The 20,672-nt window shown below is 37.7% G+C and overlaps 1 protein-coding gene across 1 annotated transcript in view; it reads left to right on the top strand.

Moving 5' to 3' along the window:
* Positions 1-20,672, top strand: part of LOC149184643 (proteasome subunit alpha type-3) — a 109,453-nt gene that overhangs the window by 17,301 nt on the left and 71,480 nt on the right. Inside the window, exons 2-7 of the mRNA XM_089417640.1 lie at positions 1,240-1,322; positions 1,430-1,469; positions 1,659-1,742; positions 2,972-3,045; positions 3,241-3,327; positions 3,499-3,583. Coding sequence (XP_089273766.1) covers positions 1,240-1,322; positions 1,430-1,469; positions 1,659-1,742; positions 2,972-3,045; positions 3,241-3,327; positions 3,499-3,583 — 453 coding nt within the window. The remainder of the gene's footprint in view (positions 1-1,239; positions 1,323-1,429; positions 1,470-1,658; positions 1,743-2,971; positions 3,046-3,240; positions 3,328-3,498; positions 3,584-20,672) is intronic.

The raw sequence follows: 20,672 nt of genomic DNA, 5'->3' as shown, positions 1-20,672 counted from the left end.
ACTCTTTTCAGTGTCCTTGAAGTTCCTGATTCCCCATTTCTTTGCTCAGAGAATTTTTGATAGAGTGTTACACATGAAAGGAGAAATTCCATGATCAGGGCAATTCTTTTGAGTTAGCTATTCTGATATTATAGATGATACAAATCCACCTGATACAACTTCACTGACCCTGTCAATTTCATCTACCTTCAGTGCTATTCTGATATTATAGATGATACAAATCCACCTGATACAACTTCACTGACCTTGTCAATCTCATCTTCCTTCACTGATTTGCAATATGGTATTTTTGCTGGAAAAAACGTAATTGTTTTACTGGTTACCAGAAAGGTGGGAAGAATCTAAGGTCTTTGATAACTTGGAAATCTAATATCCAGTAACAGTCCCATACACAGCAGAAACTGGATTATCTATTTTCCCATAGACCGGGCAACCTAAAAACTAATAACAGTTCCTTGATGACATAATCAAATTCCAGACTGTCCATGGTCTGTCAAGACCAATACTATGCCATATCAATGGCTTTCTTGTATTTAAACCAAAAACAATACATGGAACTAACAGAGACTACCTGATCTTCCAAAAAGGCTTTTATCTGGAGGGCAGAGGCTTGCTAGTGAACTAAGGACTTGCTTCCGGTGCCTTCTCTGCTGGATTTCTCTTGGCAGGATCAATTCCATTGAGGATGACAGATTTGAAGCTGTTATGTCTCCCCAGCTTTGCCCAATACGTGCCCAATTCAAATCCCAGTCAGTTTCAGTTTCTTGGAGGTGACTGCTGAGGAGAAGCATTTTGTCCTTAACCTTTGATCTCTTTCAGAGACTTGCTGTGGTGACTTGCTCAACTGTTCTTCCCAGGATTTCCATTTTCAAATCTAAATTCTGCTTTTTCCATTTTCCAGAAATCTAAATTACTATATTTCAGAGAAGACGTATTTGAGGTCCTAATAGTGTACACTTTTTTTTTATTGAAGGTGCTATATGCACTCCTTCGTTTATATTTCGTATGTGTGAAATCACCAATACTGCCTTTTGGTCACTTATGCATAATCTACTCTTTTTTTTTGAAGACAGGGTAGCTGGATATATGTTGTGGGCACATTATTTACTGTTTTGATGTGGGCTTTGAGCTGATAATGAGTCGAGGATCTCTCTTTTTTAGTTGGGATTGTGGCTGTGATAGTATTTACGCTTCTTCAAATGCTTATGATGCCTTTAACATATGTCTGGTGAATGACAGTATGATTTGTCAGTTACAACATTCTCCCCAGATGGACGAGTCTTTCAAATAGAGTATGCAACAAAAGCTGTCGATAATAGCGGGTATAAAATTTTTCCTTTACTTTTTGGTCAAATAGTTCTGTTTCTTTTGCAATTGCTTGAATCCAAAAAATAACTCTTGATTTTTGGATAATTACACTGCATTGCAGAACTGTGATTGGCATAAAGTGCAAAGATGGGATTGTTTTGGTATGCTTTCTTGCATGTCTTATTTTCATTTCCTTATGTTCTTCACATTCACAGGGATATCATTTGATTTGTCTTTTCTGTTTTATATCTATTCAAGATGCCTTCTATATCTCCATTAATGTTGATGACATTCTATCAAGTAAAGAAAAATAAAACTCATAATGTTTGCTTCTTGAACAAGAATGGCAGGGGGTGGAGAAGCTCATTGCTTCTAAAATGCTTCTAGAAGGATCCAATCGAAGAATTCATGCTGTTCACAGTCATGCTGGCATGGTATGGAACCGGTCTTCATCTTATTTAATGTTTATAGCAATTTATCGTCTTTTCATGGATATCTGATTGAAGATATTCTTGAATTCCTGAAATATGTCGATGAAATACTTATTGAAGACCTTCCCAACACCTGTTAGTGTTTCATTGTCCATCTTTTTTGGAATTTCTGGAAAAAGGGTGTGAAAGAATCTTGAGCCTGGTCATATTTTATGACATAAATCCCTTGGTTGGACAATTGTTCTAGCTTTATACTGCCATATTCACTGGATGCCACCTGAAGTTATAGCAACAGGCCTGTGGTTTATGCCAGAGAAGTAAAACCAATCTGTTTATGAGTTCTATCCTGACTCGGTTCAAACCCATTATAAGTGGTTCATGCACAGTTTGCTCTCTTTGGCATAGATAAAATGACGAAAACATGGTTCCAGGTCTGAAACAGGGCATTTCTACCCTGAGTCGAATCTGCTAGTTTGATCTACTATAGCATCCTCCCTCACTCTGGTACTAATGTCATTGAGTTTTGGTGTAATACCTTGTGAGCAGTCTTTGGCTTGTGGTTGCTATCTATGTGATTGGAAGCCATCTCACTACTGTGGCATATTTCTATGTTGGGATTTCATTCTACATCAATGCTTCTCTTCTGGCAATTGGATTGTGCTCTGGAACAAGATAACATTCACTGTGTCCTACTTCCCTATGGCCTAAATTCATCCAAGTGAATCTGGATACATATTCTATTATGTTGATATTTAGTAAATTTTTATGTACCTGGCGTAAGGTCTGGCAGAGACTGATTCAGATGTGATTACCATGTGAATCATGGTTAGTGTTTTTATGGATTTTTGGGTGTTTGCCAATTTCCAAAGTATCTTTGATCCTTGCTAAATAGTAAATAGTAAATACTACATTAACCTTGTGTACAAGCATAGATTGGTATGGAAATTTGTTATGGTTTTTGGTGGTAGCTAAAAATAGTAGTAATATGCTAGTGTTATTTCTAGTTGAAAGCTTATTGTAGTCAGGTCTTAAAATGGCTCACTGGCAATGGATTTGTCTGTCATTATAGCATTGGTAAGGGTATATTGCAATTGCAGATAGGGACCTGAAAAAATGGAAAGGGGGAGTGTGAACATATATGTCTTCAGCTCTGGTTTTCCTTTTAATGAAACTATGATTTTGCTTTTTTTATAACAAATTCTAACTGTTGCATAAATTAATATGTTGTTCAGGGTGTGGCTGGATTGGCAGCAGATGGTAGGCAAATTGTGGCTCGTGCTAAATCAGAAGCAACGAGTTATGAAAAGTATGAATTTCTGGTTTATTATAGTTAGTTTTAATATTGGTGCTCACCAGGAAAGTTTAGGAACTCCTTTGATATGAACCTTCATCTTGATTGACGAAGAAAATAATTTTTCTCTGGTAAAGATATTATCCTTTCTAGATGCAGATCATGGACTTTTATGGAGTTAATTAATTTATTAATATCTTTCACGTGCAGCACTTATGGTGAGCCGATCCCTATTAAGGAACTTTGTGAACGTGTTGCCAGTTATGTGCATTTGTGCACACTATATTGGTGGTTAAGGTCAGAATTCCGAGTCTATCAATAAAGAGCTATGCAGTATCATTTATCTTTCTCTTCATGATTTTGAGAGAGTATCACGAGGAATCTCTTGCATGACTGAATTTGGAATTGTGGACTGAGATTTAGGCTTTGTTTTTGCATTTAGCATGACAGTTATCTGTAAGCCTGCAGGCCTTTTGGATCTGGAGTTATCCTTGGAGGTTATGATAGAGATGGGCCCCAACTATATATGATTGAGCCATCAGGAGTAGCCTATGTAAGTCTGTTTGGTTCCAGTTATTCTCCTTGTAATCTGTTTGGTTTGGTTTCTTCTTTCCTTATTCCAGTTCACTATTTTGGTAGCATGTATGAATGTCATATTGTAAATTAGCGTTGAAACTAATCTTACAATAATGTAATACTATTATGAAACTATTATGTCATATCTTTCATACTTGAGTTGGGAGGGTCTTTCTCTTAGTTTGGATGGATTGCATTGATCTTAGTAGTTACTGTTAAAGGGCTCAATGGAAGCATTGAGACCTTCATAACCGTGACTCAGATCTGGGCAACTTGCTATCTGAAATGGGATTGGATTTGTTGCTCCCACTTATATACTTAAAATGTTGTAACTTTGAAGCTATTGGCTTGTTATCTGAAGATATATGTACTGATTTTAAAGCACACACTTGCAGCAGAACAACTTCAAATGTGATGTGAGAAAAATGCCGAACTTGTATGGACCAAAAATTATGTTCTCAACAGGCTACTATCAGCTTTATAATAGATGCCACTACTGTCTATTACCTGCTCCTTTGTTTTTCATAATGTGCACTGATAACTGTGAAGATGCGGTAAATGCATTTTGTTGACATAAGATCACAAATTAATGATTCATCAAAGATGACCATGGCTGATCTTTATGAAAATAAATTATTGTAGGCGGTTATTATGTAAGGTTTCCCTTTCATTAGTTAGTGTATATTAAGTAGTGCCGTGATGCTTGTAAATAGATCTATTCAATCCTATTTTTTGCAGCTTGTCAGTTGTTATGTAGGTGTCCCTTCAATTAGTTAGTGTATATTAAGTAGTGCTGTGATGCTTGTAAATATATCTATTCCACCCTCTTTTTTGCAGCTTGTCAGTTGTTTTCTATGACTTGCAATAAAAAAATTAACAAACACTAGAGTCTTAGGCAATCTTGACATGTACCTTTTTATTTTGTTTTCTGGTAAATTATATTAGTCAAATTGCGATACAAATTTTACAAAATAATCATAGTGCCTATTGGAATCTTGGATACAATTTAGCTCCTGAAACTGATAGTCATTTTTCTTGACTTTTAAACATATGAAACATTCCACTATTCGAGTATGCTAACCAATTGTGTAAGATATATCCAAATATTCTTACTTTTGACTGGCTTAACAGTTGGCTAAATGATGGATAGAGAGAGGAAAGGCCAACAGGTCTCCTTGTTTATCAGTCCACTTTTTGCACCTTCTCTACAATAAGTCCTAAATTGGATAGGTTCTCATCCAACTTCTCTAATAGATTGGATTTGAAATTGCCTCTGCCTCTTGTGTGCTCCACATCCTTTCTTACTTGGTTTCATTCCCTCCAAAGTTCATGAAACTAGATTTGGTCTGCAGCTACATTGAAGCAATTGTAGTTGACAAACAATTTGGTGGGATTGTATAATGTTCTTACTCTTAAATTTTTTGAAACTCTGCAACTACTTAGATGAATTACTGAAAATAAGGCAATTGTAAACTGAAACGAAATTTACTTTCACCAAGATACAGAGTTTCTTAACAATCATTAAGCAGCGAAAAAACTCTAGAGACAAAAACACATGCACACAAATTGACACACTTGTTTACCTAGTAAACCCAAATGGGAAAACCTGCTTTTTTTGTTGTGGTATTTTATTGATAGTTCTTGAGCAATTGGATCTATTACAATTCACTGCCTTCTACAGCTAGTGATCTGTTTCTGAGAATACACTTGTTCTCCTGCTGAATAGCCTTGACTTGCCCTTGCAATCCCTGATCTCTGCTCCTCTTTCCTTGCGCATTGGCAACCACTATTTCCTTGCGCAAATCCTCCTATTTCCTAGCACAAATAGCGACTCCTATTTTCTAGCGCAATTTCCCTATTTCCTTGCGTACTTGTGGCCTCCTATTTTTTAGCGCACAAGCTCTTCAAATCTGCGCACACACACAAAGAATGATCTCACAAAATTGTGATGATCCTGTGTCTTCGTCCTTCTCTTTATATACTCAATTCAAGCATGCAAGTAGGCCTAGCTCAATTTAGAAGCTCGAATTGTGATTGCAAGTTAACTGAGAGTTCAACTGGTTCTCTCTCCAATCAACACCTGGAGTCTTAACTCGTTCTCTTTCCAATCAATACTGAAGACTAACTCGTTCTAACCGAACTTGTAACTGCTACCTTGTCTTGTAGTTAAACTGGAGGAGACTCCACGTAACTGAAGTCTAACTCATGAATTCACACCATGCTATAGAAAAGACAAACTCATGGTCTTCACTAGCTAAGGCACAAGCCAAAAGACCTTCACTCGCTACATTTTCAACACTTACTGTTTATTTTTGGGACAACTGCGGCCAATGTTCCCAACTACTCTAGTTGGCCCTCAAAAGAAATCGAAAAGAAGAAATTTAAAATTTAAATTTCTAATTTAATTTACTTCGAAAATGCTCAATTCGACCCCAAAAGATTAGGCCAACCCAACCATAAAGACACCACCACTTGGGGCATCTTAGATCACTATAAAAAGGACACTCGACCTCCTCCATTTGAGACCTAATTCAGATTATCTTGTGAAGAAGAAATAAGCTGCAGAGCAAGGAAGGTTGAGTAGCATCAAGAAATAATTTGTTTTGTATTTTCTCATCTAGAAGAAGATGCCGGATTACTTACCTGTGGGTTGGAGGAAGAAAAGAGGTTGAATGTATTCATCTATCTGGTGCTTCAAGGAGGTCGAAGTTTTGATCATATTACAGTGTGTGTAAGGGAGATTTGAGCCCTAGAAGAGGGCTAGATGATTCCTTGTTTAAGCCACATAAAGATATAATAAGCCACCAAAGTTCTAGGTCTGGTGTGTATTGAGAAAGAGGGTCGAAGCCCCAGGAGACCTTGTAATCTCAGGTTGATATAAAGGCAAGGCTGAGACCTTGAATGTAATGTCCCCAACCGCTTAGGAGGCATATGGGGTATTTCTGCTAGCCTAATAAAGTTCACGTAGGCTGAGGCGGGGGGGAAATTAACTAAGGGAACATGATTCACTTAGGGAAAACATTAATAAATGCTAAAGTCACAAAGAGGGGGACATGTCTTAGGCTAATGAAGAGTCACTTTTAATTTATAAAGTGAAAAAGCCACTAAAGTGACAAAAATGAGGACATGTCCTAGGCTAATGAAGTGTCACTTTTAATTTATAAAGTGAAAAAACCACTAAAGTGACTTTATAAAAATAAAAAGGTAAAAAATTGGCAAAAGTGGTGGACAAGTTATGGAAAACATTAATAAATGCTAAAGTCACAAAAATGGGGACATGTCTTAGGCTAATGAAGAGTCACTTTTAATTTATAAAGTGAAAAAGCCACTAAAGTGACAAAAATGAGGACATGTCCTAGGCTAATGAAGAGTCACTTTTAATTTATAAAGTGAAAAAACCACTAAAGTGACTTTATAAAAATAAAAAGGTAAAAAATTGGCAAAAGTGGTGGACAAGTTATAAAAAGGGAAAATGAAGAGTTTCTTTTCATTTTAGTCGTTTGCCATTTGAGAAAAATGAACTTTGGAGAGCTCTTGGAGAAGAGACTAGAGTTTTGGAAATTCTACTTGCAGATTGCTAGTTTCGATGTTGAAACCATACACCCTAGCTAGTTGGAGAGCGAGATCACTCATATTTCACCATTGTGCTTCATTAAGGAAGAAGATTCGAAGAAGATAAAAGAGGTAAATGTGTTATCAATTGATTTTATCTTCTAACTTCAAGTTTCTTATATATTTTTGAAAGATTGAGAATACCCAAGAAGACATCAAACTTCCAAGCTCATATCTGGTTATAAGGAGGACGAGTTTACTGTTAAAGTGATTAGGAATCTTTGTTGGAGTGGTTGAGTTTATCTTTGCTAAATGGTCGAGTTATTCTTATTGTAGTAAAGGTTGAGTCTACCATTTAAAAGAGACATGTGGTTTCATTTGTTGGGCTGAGAATAAATCGAAGGTAAGGGTTGTGTATACCTTTGCTAGTGGACCAAGTTCTCTGTGGTTCATCTCTAGATTCTAGTTGTTTCTCAGAGCCACGACTACCACTATTTTGGGCTGAGCTTTGGACTGAAACAACTGAAGCTAGCCACTCAGATCTCATATAGTGAAGAGGTTGAGTTATATATTGTTCTGCGTTGAGTTCCTTTAGCGAAGAGTATGCTTTCATTCCTTGCGTGGTGACTGTGGTTGCTTGGAAAGAGAGCATGAACCTCCTGTCATACTTGTGGTTGAAATTAGCACCATTTGTGTGACATACCCTGTGCGTATTGAGAGTAGATTTGGTCACTGTACTTGTGAGAGAGTTACTACATATTGTTGATGTAACCCATATTTCTCATATCTCTGTTTACAATCATTTTATATGTATATATCAGCTTTTAGATTGAAATATATTGTGGTGTTTATCATTGCTGGTGTAGCTTGTGCAATTTCTGAGTTTAAATATAAGATATGTTGTTGGACTAAAGTATTTTCCATGGGTATTTAGATGATGTGATGTTTGATCATTCAAATAAATTTAAGAAAATCACCTACAACTATTAGTCTTGACAAATGTTTGTCTAAATGTGCCACTGAGAACTCAGTTCAAACTCAAAAATTTTAAAGGATAAATTTAAGATATATCAAGAGGGTATCTTACATTGAAAGATCTCTGTTCATGAGAGAAGGGGCTAGTCTAGCCCTAGGAGTTCTCAAGTTAACTTATAAAACTTAGATTTTACTTTTTGAACAAATTTCTCCTAAGAAAAGATTGCGGGGTTTTTCCTTGGTCAGGGTTTTCCCAGAGTAAATTTTTAGTGTCTTCTGTGCATTGTTTTTTATTGTGATCTCTATTGCCCTATTGCATTTATGGTTGGATTTTTCTGAAGTGTAATTGCTTAACGATAATCTGGAATGTGCTAAAGTAATAACAATATCATTAGAAATAATTATCAATTTTAGAGAAATTGTGCTTGTCTATATTGCATGTGAAAAATCAACATGGTATCAGAGGGAGCTTAAGAAAGGGCATTGAGATCACTACTTGAAGTGACCTACTTTGAGATGATATGATGGTATCATGTAATGGATCAATGGCAAATTCTTTCAAGGAACAATGCTTGACTAGAACTTGCACATGACAAAGTTTGATGAGTCTTGGTATCGAAGCCCTAGCTGCAAATTGATGAAGTCCAGGACCGAGAACTTCATGCATACATTTTTCGTTTTTGTAAAGTTTGCAAGACACCTTCATTCATGACTCTGTGATCATAAATTGTGTTCAAGCAAGCATGGATTAATTTTCCTTTTGAGTTGATGCAATTTGAACAAGGTCTCTTGTTCTGTTCTGGCTCTAAGCAAGATTAAGCCCCTCTATGTGTCGAATACAAAAGGTACATACTCTAGTTGCAGGTTAGGTTCAAGATTGTATAAGTATTGCTTTGATGACAAAGCATTAAACCTACATTTGGATCTTGAATTGATGGCTTCTAGTGAGGACTTGAAATGTTGGTTGTATTGATTGATTAGCTTGACAAGTTAGGCTTGGTGTATAAAGTTGAGCAAGCCTGGGAAGGAAAGAGTTCCCTCCAAAGTTTGTGTCAGTCTATGTAATACGTATGCAAGGAGTGGCTTGCAACAAAAGGGCATTAGACACACTATACTATATGGGACAATATGATAGTCTTCTACACAGGCTTTTAGCTGGTGGCCTTGTAAACAATCGAATGCAAAAGTAGCACTGATGACAACTCAAGCCATTTCCCATAGGAAGCCCTCATTGAAATAGAAAAATCAGAGTTCTTGAAATCTATTATGCATATAATGGAATGTTCTGGTTGCATTCCTTGGAACACTAGCTTGATGAGAATCCGAACTAGGGACCAAAATATCAACTGACGTGCAAACTGTTGCTATATCCTAACAATCCAAGGACATTGTGAATATGGTTGATTACAATGCCGGGGTATTTGAGTGATGTAAATTGTTAAGGATGGGGCCAATTTTGTGAATGTGACATGTTTGCAAACTCCATCCACTTAGATAAGTGGATGCCCAGCCTAGTATGTTGGAGTTTATTCTTTACACATCAAGGCAGTCAAAATGAAATGAAGAGTGTCATTAATGTATTACGAGGAGAGCATGCTTAACGCTTCACTACCAACACATTACAATATTATATATTGAGGATTGGTTGATGGAGCGAGTTCGTTGGAATGCCATGGTATTATCTTTTTTTGAAGACATCTTACTTTCATGAAGTATTGGAGATTTGTAAATGTGGCTCGACCTACAATATTTTGTCTTTGTTGACATGACAGATGAAGGGAATTGTTTCTTTATAGTGCTAGTCCATAAAGAGGCAGAATACAAGCCTTACAAAGGTTATCTTGGATCATTGATCTTGATATGTTTTTCTTGGACTGATATTGATAGTTTCACTGAGATGAAAGATCCTCGATTGACTGATAACATAATGGAATAGGGAAATCACCTTGTTGACAAATTCATCACATATGCAAAGGCATGGGGACTCTGACACGTTATTTTCCCACTTATGGTTTTGGACACTTGGTTATGTTTTATGCATTTGCGATGGATTTGAGGAATTGTCCCACCTATATTGACTACAATAGGATAATTTGCGATACCTAGGGTTTGTAAACCCTAGAAGTCTAGAAAGGTCATGACTTGTATTGAAGTCGTGGTCCCAAGGGTTTGTGAAACCTTAGAATGAGACCTAGAGTGCCAAATGTTAGTGGAGGTGGTTCTTGATTCATCTTTCTATTAGCATAAAGATGTCACAACTTGCAGTTAAGCCTTTGGTGTAGCTGGATAACTTGAAGAAATCCTAGCTCATACAATTCATGCAAGAAAGGAAAGAAAAACAACATGCATTGGTAGTTGATGATGAGGATGAGGATGAGCATTTCTAGCATGATGAATTTGTAGATGGATTTCAATGATTTCTGCAAGAAATCAAGAATCAAGTGAGGTCTTTGCAAGTACAACATGAAGGTTGCCTAGGCAATAATTATGGTAGCAGATGGAAGCATCGAGAAGAACAAACCAAAGTTTGTGGCAAGAGGATTCTTGCAGGATCTAGCATAAACACAACTAGATCAATTTGTGTTCAAGAGGGAGAAATTGTACTGATGACCGAAAGAACTTCTATTCTAGAAGCAACAACTCAACAAGTTTGAAGGATGCCATGTTGGAGGAAATCGTGCCGAGACTTGAAGGGAAGCCAGTGTTGATTTCCAAGTGGTGATCAACAAGATCAAGCATGTAGTAGATGGCAACATAGAGAAGTACAAAGCGAGATTCATGGCAAGAGGGTTCTCTTAGAAAGAGGGTGAGGACTATGGAGAGACATTTTCTCCAATCGCAAATGGAGCAATAGTGGCAGGAAGATTTGCTTCCGTGATAGAAGAAGCAGTTAGGATCACCATAGGAAGCTCTGCTTCAGAGGGAGTTGACCTCTGTGTTTGAGATGATGGATCCAGATTTGATGCATTACTTCCTTGGTCAAGGGAAGTATTGTATTGAGACCCTTTAGAGATTTGGGATGATAGTCTGTCATTGAGATTGAGATTGTTGGACTAGATGGGAAGTCTCTAAGAACAATATGCCTTCTAATAGTGGACCATACTAGACAACATATATGATTAAGTGATCAGAAAACACCAATGGCAGAGGGAGCATCTAAGATTGCCACAAGAAGATCTATTTCAATTTTAGAGGAAGCACCCAGTCAGGGGGACTGGAAAGCAACTGTGGCGATGGTTCCATTGAAGGAAGCAAGTTAGTTTATGGTTGAGCTGAGGCATGCGATGCAACATGTGTTGAGGTACCAACATGGTACAGTTGGATATGGATTAAGATATGTCTAAAATGATGAAGTACAATTGCAAGGATATACAAATTCAAATAGGGCAGAGAGTGCAGAAGACAAAAATAACACATCAGGATGTTGCTTCAGTTTGGGCTTTGCTATGGTATCTTAGATGAGCAGGAAGTAGACCTCAATTGCACTAAACACTAAAGATGTAGAGTATATTGCGGCTAGTTTGGCGATTTGTGAAGTAGTGTGGCTTCGAAAGCTACTCACAGGATTGTTTGATCAGGTGCTAGAGATGACCTTGATAGGTTGAAGCACATTGAGATCAAGTACCACTACATTCGAGACATGGTACAAAAGGGAGCAGTGAGGCTCCAATGCATTTCTACAGACAAGCATGATGCTGACATTCTCACAAAGCCTCTGTCCAAGGGTGAAGTTTGTATACATCAGGCACAAGATTTGAGTAGTTGGGAATGCTTCCCTCAATTATAGGGAGTGTTGATGTTGTAGCATCAAGGGACAAACATTCTCCCTAGGTCAAAGTTATTGACCAGGTTACCATGTAACATGGTTAGGGAGAATGGCCCAAAGATCATCATGGCCCAGAGTGCTCCCCTTATTAGAAGGTTTTGATCATATTGCCAAGAGGTGCTTGGCTAGTGGGTAGAGTGCTGAAATGGTCCAAAAAGCATCAAGGCCCAAAGTGCTCCCTCGGTTAGAAGGTTCTTACTATATTGCCAAGAGGTGCTTGGCTAGTGGGTATAGTGAGTGCCTTTAGCATCGGGCAAGTGTATTACCATTCAATTGGCATGTAGGAATGGTAATTTCCCAGGGTTTCACCATATGTTAGACATACTGACCAGGGTCCAAGTGACGACTTGTTGAGCATGATGCTTTCCACATGAAGTGGATAGGTAAATTCAATCTTTTCTTAGGAAGGAGAATTTTTTCAACAAAATGGACATTTGAAGAAGTCAAGGTGAATGCCTCCCTAGCTAAGAGGGAGTGTTGATTTTTGGGGTAACTCCGGTCGGTATTCCTAACTACTCTAGTCGGTCCTCAAAAGAAATCGAAAAGAAGAAATTTAAAATCTAGATTTCTAATTTAATTTGCCTCCAAAAAGATCTAGTCTACCGCAAAAGATCAGGTCGACCCAGCCATAAAGACACACCACTTGGGCCACCTTAGATCACTATAAAAAGGACACTCGACCCCCTCCTTTTGAGACCAATTCAGATAATCTTGTGAAGAAGAAATAAGCCACAGAGCAAGGAAGGTTGAGTAGCATCAAGAGATAGTCTGATCTGTGTTTCCTCATCTAGAAGAAGAGGCTGACTTACTTACCTGTGTGTCGGAGGAAGAAAAGAGGCTGAATGTATTCATCTGTCTGATGCTTTAAGGACGCTGAAGTTCTGATCATATTACTGTCTAAGGGAGATCCGAGCCCTAGAAGAGGGCTGGACAATCCCTTGTTTAGGCCACAGAAGGAGATAATAAGCCCTAGAAGGAGACATTGTAATCTCAGGTTGATATAAAGGCAGGCTCGAGACCTTGAAAGACTGTTGTTCATGAGAGAAGGGCTGGTCTAGCCCTAAGAGTTCTTAGGTTAACTTATAAAACTCAGATTGTGCTTTTGTTGAATTGAACAAATTTCTCCTAAGAAAAGATTGCTGGGTTTTTCCCTAGCCAAGGTTTTCCCAGGGTAAATTTCTGGTGTCTTTTGTGCAATTTTATTCTAATGTGATCTCACTGCCCTATTGCATTTATGGTTGATTTTTTCTGAAGTGTAATTGGTTAATGATAATCTGGAATGTGCTAAAGTAATAACAATATCATTAGAAGTAATTATCAGTTTCAGAAAATTTGTGCTTGTCTAGGAGCAACTTCCTGATGTCCTCTTGCTTTTTAGGTGCACGATGTAAAAATGTTAGCCTCGTTTCTCTTTTGTGACGACATTCTGTGAAAGAATCTGGGGCAAAGTAGTGTAGTGTGATTCTTTGTTACTTGATAACAATTTGTGGAGTTTTTTTACTTTTCTTGTTAGCTTATGCTTCTTCTTCTTCTTATTAGTGCATATGTCTGTACTTCATCAAACTACTACCAAAAAAAAATAATAAGAACACAAAGTCTGGCTCTCTACCAGGGACAAAACCTATCCACTCTTGAGAGGAAAACCCTTTTTAAGTTTTCTCTTATTGAAGCTTCTTATTTGAACAACTGCCAAACCCTAGACCCTTGACTAGGATATCATCCTGATGTAGGTGGAAACAATGGCTTCAGAAATCTCAACAATCACCCTGTTGTTCACCCTTTCTTTACAATTCTGCCTTTTCCTTTATTACTGGAATGCCTTTGAAAAAAAAGGCCAAAACAATGCTTTTCCCCTTTATAAATAGAAAGGTTCGCGATTCACCAGAGATCGCGATCTAAATGAGCCAACGGTCCAGATTAAATCGCAAGTCGCAAGTTGCTGATGTAATGTTTCCCCTTTTTAAAAGTCCCGATGCGATATATTGCGCTGATCGCGTCACATATCGGCAATCGCTATTTCCCCCGGCTTAAGGCCTTATCGCTCCCACTCAAATGCTCCGACGCGATATATCGGCAGTCGCATGTCGCAAGGTTTCAAGGGTGGGGCCTTTACCATACGCCACTCCACTATTGCGATGCGATATTTCGGGAGTTGCTAATCGCAACTCTTGAAGACTTGGGTCCGCCTTCCTCTTAAATAAACTTGCGATGCGATATATGGTGATCCAACGGTCGGGGATAGTTCGCTCCATTGGTTCAAACGGGAATCAACGACTGAGATCTGATCTGGCTCAACACTATAAAAAAATACAAAAGCTCGCGTTTTTTCCGTTAAGTCTGTGTTTTCTATTGCGAAGCGTGAAAACAAAGAAATCATCAATTCTCTCTCGAATACAAAGAAAACAAAAGCATAATGAGGATTTCCACAGGCTTGATAAATAATCACGTGCACAACAACAATTTATTCATAATAACAAAAGTTACAGAGTCTCGGCCTTGGCTCGATTACAACATATGAAAAGACCTCTGTTTCAACGGAAATCCACACGCTAATTCTTGGCTCTCGCTCACTCAATCCCTTTCACTCGGTCCCTTTGTCTCTCTCTATATTGCATTTTTTCTTCCTTTGTTCAATCAAAGATTACTCCAACTGTGCTTAACAACTCAATCTCTATTTTTAATCAATCTAACAGTAAATCTCTAATTCCTAGCTCTACCTCACACCTATGCTAACAACTTATCTTTGAACCTAAAATAAGACAATTTCTAACTATTACAATAACGAAATACAACTCATTTCTTCAATAAGTAAAACTGAGTTTTGACCAATCTGGTCAATGAAATTCAACTTGTTTAGCCACAACATGTGAACAAACTTTCACATGACTAGCTAAGTCTGGATGCTCCTGCATCAGACTCCTGGGGAAGAAAGAATCCTTCATACTTTCAGGGCTTACTCCATACTTCTGCAACTCTACTGTGGTTAACGAGCTAGAATCCTCCACTGGCTGTCCTTTGCATTTGACTAGATATTGAAAATAAGTCTACCCGCTGGTTCTTTTGGATACTCTTTTCTCCAAAACAACTTCTAGTTCTTCCCAGTTCAAGGTTTGAACTTCATCTTCTGTAATTTCCTCCTTTAGCTTTGTCTCTGTCTCTTTGTATGGATACAAATTTGCAATATTGAAAATAGGCGATATTCCAATCCCTTCTGGCACTTCAATTTCATATGCATTAGCTGAAAACTTTCTTACAATTCTACATGGTCTTATCTTTTTCATCTTTAGTTTATTGTAAGTCTTAGCAGGAAATCTTTCTTTTCTCAAATATACCATTACTAAATCCCCCACTTGGAATTATTTTTCTCTTATTTTCATATCCACTCTCTGTTTGTATTTGCTACTGCTTTCTTGTAATCTACTTTTGACATCTTCTTGTAGTCTTTGCATCTGCTCCGCAAACTCTTCAGCTTTTGCACTTCTTGTCTCTTGTTTACCCAAATTTCTGAGCTCATACACACCTCTTGGATTCATTCCAAAAACAATCTGAAATGGACTCATTCCAGTACTTCGGTTTGGAGTGTCATTATAAGCAAACTCAGCCTGAGCTAGTGCTAAATTCCATTACTTAGGATTTTGATACACTAAACTTCTCAATATGTTTCCCAAGCTCCTGTTTACTACTTTGGTCTGTCCATCTGTTTGAGGATGGTATGCTGAACTAAAACTGAGGTTAGCTCCTAGTTTCTTCCAAAGAGTTCCCAAGAAATGCCCTACAAACTTTGTATCTCGATCAGACACAATACTTACAATTAACCCATGTAATCTTACAATTTTTGAAAAAAATAGATTAGCAATATATGTTGCATCACTAGTCTTCTTACATGCAATGAAATGTGCCATCTTGGAAAATCTATCTACTACAACATAAATGGAATCATTCCTTCTCTGGGTTTTTGGTAATACCAAAACAAAATCCATGCTAACTGCATCCCACGGTCAGTCTGGTATTGGCAATGGTTGATACAATCCTGTATTCTGGCTCCTCCCTTTAGCATGCTGACATATTCTGCACTTCTCAACAAATTTCTTAACATCAATCTGCATTTTTGGCCAATAATAAAAAGAATTCACCTGAGCAAAGGTTTTATCTTGTCCAAAGTGACCAGATAATCCTCCACTATGTTTCTCCTTTATTATGTTTTCCCTCATAGAACATTTGGGAATACACAACTTGTTGCTTTTAAATAATAAGCCTCCTTGAATGAGATAATCCAACCACTGACTTCTGTTATGAACTATTGGATTCTGAACTGTTGTATAGATATCTTTGAAATCTGCATCATCTTTGTACATTTCAATCATTTCCTCAAATCCTACAACACCCACTTTGAATTCTTTCACAACAAAACTTACCTTGCTCAATGCATCAACGACTTTATTTGACTTACGACTCTTGTGTTTTATCACAAAAGTAAAGCTTTGCAAAAATTCTACCCACTTGGCATGTTTCTGGTTCAATTTCGACTGGTTATTGATGAACTGTAAGCCATGATTGTCTGAATACAATATGAATTCTTTTGGCAGCAAATAATGTTTCCATTTTTCAAGGCTTGTACAATAGCGTAAAACTCTTTATCGTAAGAAGAATATTTCTTCTTTGCTTCATTCAATTTCTCACTGAAGTACACTATCGGTCTTTGTTCCTGACTCAGAACTGCGCCAATTGCAACTCCACTAGCATCTGTTTCAACTTGAAATACTTTTTCAAAATCAGGCAAAGCTAAAATTGGTTCCTTTGTGATTTTCCTCTTCAACAATTTAAAATTTCTATCTGTTGCTTCTGTCCACTTGAACGACTGATTGATCTCCTTAATTGTTTCAAGAATTGGTGCTCAAATCTGACTAAATCCTTTGATAAACTTTTTGTAAAAACTTGCAAGACCATGGAAGCTCCTTACCTCAAATATGTTTATGGGAATACGCCAGTTCCAAATTACTTGGACTTTCTCTGGATCCATTGTCAATCCTTCTTTAGAAACTACAAATCCCAAGTAAATTAATTCTTCCTTCATGAAACTACATTTCTTCAGATTTATTAGTGGCTTCTCTTTCTACAGAGTTCTTAGAACCAACTTAAGATGCTCTAGATGTTCTTCTTTACTTTTACTAAAAACTAGAATATCATCAAGATAAACAATAACAAACTTGCCTGCATATTCCTTCAAGACTTCATTCATTAATCTCATGAACGTGCTAGGTGCATTAGTGAGTCCAAAAGGCATCACTAACCACTCATACAACCCACTGTTTGTTTTAAATGCAGTCTTCCATTCATCGCCTTCTCGAATTCTTATTTGATGATATCCACTCTTCAAATCTATTTTAGTAAAATATTTTGATCCACTCAAACAATCCATTAAATCATCCATGCGTGGCAAAGGAAATCTATACCTGATAGTGATCTTGTTTATGGCTCTAGAATCTGTGCACATACGCCATTCTCCTCCTTTCTTTGGACTGAGTACTGTTGGTACAGCACATGGACTAAGACTTTCTCTGATTAGCCCCTTATCCATCAGCTCCTGCACTTGTCTTCCAACTTCTGCATTCTCTTGAGGAGTTAATTTGTACGTTGCTTTATTTGGCAAACTTGCTCCTGGTATTAGATCAATATGATGACTAATACTCTTGATCGGTGGTAACGCATTTGGCAACTCATCCACAATAATATTAGCGAAATCATCTAACATAATTTTAACTCCTTCAGGCAAATCATTCAAGTTTGTTGAAATTAAAATTACCTTTGGTCTTCCCATAATAGCAAAATGCAACTCCTCATTTTTCACTACCTCTTGTAGCAGCTCCTTTCCGCTTATCAGCATAATACTACTTCCAGGTGTTCCTTTGTCAGCGTCGTCCTTCAATGGCAACAATGTATGTTTAGTTCCATCCTTCTCCAGAGTATAAGTGTTTCTCCTCCCATCATGAATAGCTTTTCGATCAAATTGCCATGGTCTTCCCAGTAATACATGGCATACATCCATGGGCATTACATCACATAATATCACATCTTTATATGTACCAATTTGTATCTCAACCTTGCATTGTTCTGTCACAATAATCTGATGTCCTTTCTGTAACCATGACACTTTGTAAGGAGTAGGGTGTATTGTCTTTGCTAGTCCGAGCTTGTCCACCATCTCTGTAGAAACAAGGTTGTCAGTGCTTCCACTGTCAATTATTACTTTACAACACTTACCTTTTGATTTACAGGTAGTTCTAAATAAATTCTTCCTCTGCACTGGTTCTTCAATCTCCTTCTTTGTCTTAAGCAAGGTCCTTCTCAATAACAGGGATTCTCCTACTTCAGGGGATTCTTCCTTTTCCATAAGTTGAGGTGGTTTTGGCTTTGCCTCAGCCACATTTGCATTCCTCTGACTTGCTGGTTTATTATGAGGATAGTCCCATGACACATGTCCCCATTCTCCACATGTATAACACCGAATATCTCTTCCTTGGCCTCTTCCTCTGGGCGCAAATCTTCCTCTGTTAAATTCTCCTCTCTGTGATGGTCTACTACTTGAACTTCCTGCTTCATGCTGATGTTGTTGTCCCCTTGGTCTTGTAGTTCTTCTACCTCTTATGGAGCTTCTTCCTCTATTCCTCTGATTTTGTTTTCTCAATATCTTCTCTTCTACCTTCAAACTTGCTTGATAGGCATCTTCAATAGTCTTCAGACTCAACAAGTTGATCTCATGCTGGATGTCATACCTTAAGCCATTGATATATCTGGATACCTTCTCCATATCATCCTCTGCATGTCCTGTTCTAATACACAATCTATAAAACTCTTCTGTATATTCTTTAACAAACATTCATTTTTGCCTTAAATTCTGCAATTGTTTGAAAAGATTTAACTGATAATCTTTAGGCATAAATTTAGCTTTCATTTTACTCACCATTTTATCCCATTGCTTGATCTTGGACTTTCCTTTTCTCGTTCTGGATGTTTGTAATTCATCCCACCAAATAGCTGCATGACCCTTCAATCTGGTAACTGCAAATTTCACCTTCTTTTTGTTGTCAGCTTCCTCTTCATAGTCAAAATATTTGTCCAATGAACTGATCCAATCCATTAGCTCTTTTGCATTGAGACTCCCTTCATATGTAGGAATTTCCATCTTTGGTTTTCCTCCTACTTTCGCCAACATCTTGATAACTCTGGTAGTTTCATTTTCCTCCTCTTCTTCTTCCTCAGAAGATTCTTCTTTAGCACTGTCAGCTCCTTCATCAGGTGTTCTTCTCTGAGTAGTCTCAATTGTTTCCATTCTCGTACGCAGACTCCGGATCTCTTCCAATAGAACTGCATTTGCTTCAGGGCTTCTTCGACCAATGCTAGCTCCTCTCCTTGGCGGCATTTTTTCTGCAATCAACCTTAACTTCTGCTCTGATACCACAAATGACGCAGGCGGAAACAATGGCTTCAGAAATCTCAACAATCACCTCGCGGTTCACCCTTTCTTTACAATTTTGCCTTTTCCTTTATTGTCGGAATGCCTTTGGAAAAAAGGGCAAAACAATGTTTTTCCCCTTTATAAATAGAAAGGTTCGTGATTCATCGGAGATCACGATCTAAATGAGCCAACAATCCAGATTAAATTGCAAGTCGCCGATGTAATGTTTCCCCTTTTTAAAAGTCCCGATGCGATATATTGCACTGATCACGTCACATATCGACAACCGCTAATTCCCCTGGCTTAAGGTCTTATCGCTCCTACTCAAATGCTCCGACGTGATATATCGGCAGTCGCATGTCGCGAGGTTTCAAGGGTGGGGCCTTTACCATATACCACTCCACTATTGCGATGCGATATTTCGGGAGTCGCTAATCGCAACTCTTGAAGACTTGAGTCTGCCTTCCTTTTAAATAAACTTGCGATGCGATAAATGATGATCCAACGGTTGGGGATAGTTCTCTCCGTTGGTTCAAACAGGAATCAACGACTGAGATCTGATCTGGCTCAACACTAAAAAAAAATACAAAAGATCGCGTTTTTTTTCGTTAAGTCTGTGTTTTCTATTGTGAAGCGTGAAAACAAAGAAATCATCAATTCTCTCCCGAATACAAAGAAAACAAAAGCATAATGAGGATTTCCACAGGCTTGATAAATAATCACGCGCACAACAACAATTTATTCATAATAACAAAAGGTACAGAGTCTCAGCCTTGGCTCGATTACAACATATGAAAAGACCTCTGTTTCAACGAAAATCCACATGCTAATTCTTGGCTCTCGCTCACTCAATCTCTTTCTCTTGGTCCCTCTGTCTCTCTCTATATTACATTTTTCTTCCTTTGTACAATCGAAGATTACTCTAACTGTGCTTAACAACTCAATCTCTATTTTTAATCAATCTAACATTAAATCTCTAATTCCTAGCTCTACCACACATCTATGTTAACAACTTATCTTTGAACCTAAAATAAGACAATTTCTATCTATTACAATAATAAAATACAACTCATTTCTTGAGAGATCCAACTCTCTCAGTAAAATTGACTTTTGACCAATCAGGTCAATGAAATTCAACTTGTTTAGACATAACATGTGAACAAACTTTCACATTGCTGGTTAAGTCCGGATGCTCCTGCATCACATCCAAGCATAAGTAAAATCCTTCCTCTTTTTGCACTATAACTTCCGGCACAT

The sequence above is a fragment of the Pinus tabuliformis genome, chromosome 3_2 (genome assembly GCF_031772625.1).
Source record: "Pinus tabuliformis cultivar Carrire ecotype Pingquan chromosome 3_2, CPIR1, whole genome shotgun sequence".
Taxonomy (NCBI): Eukaryota; Viridiplantae; Streptophyta; class Pinopsida; order Pinales; family Pinaceae; genus Pinus; species Pinus tabuliformis.
The sequence above is the reverse complement of the archived record's forward strand: the minus strand, read 5'-3'. Positions and strand labels throughout refer to the sequence as shown.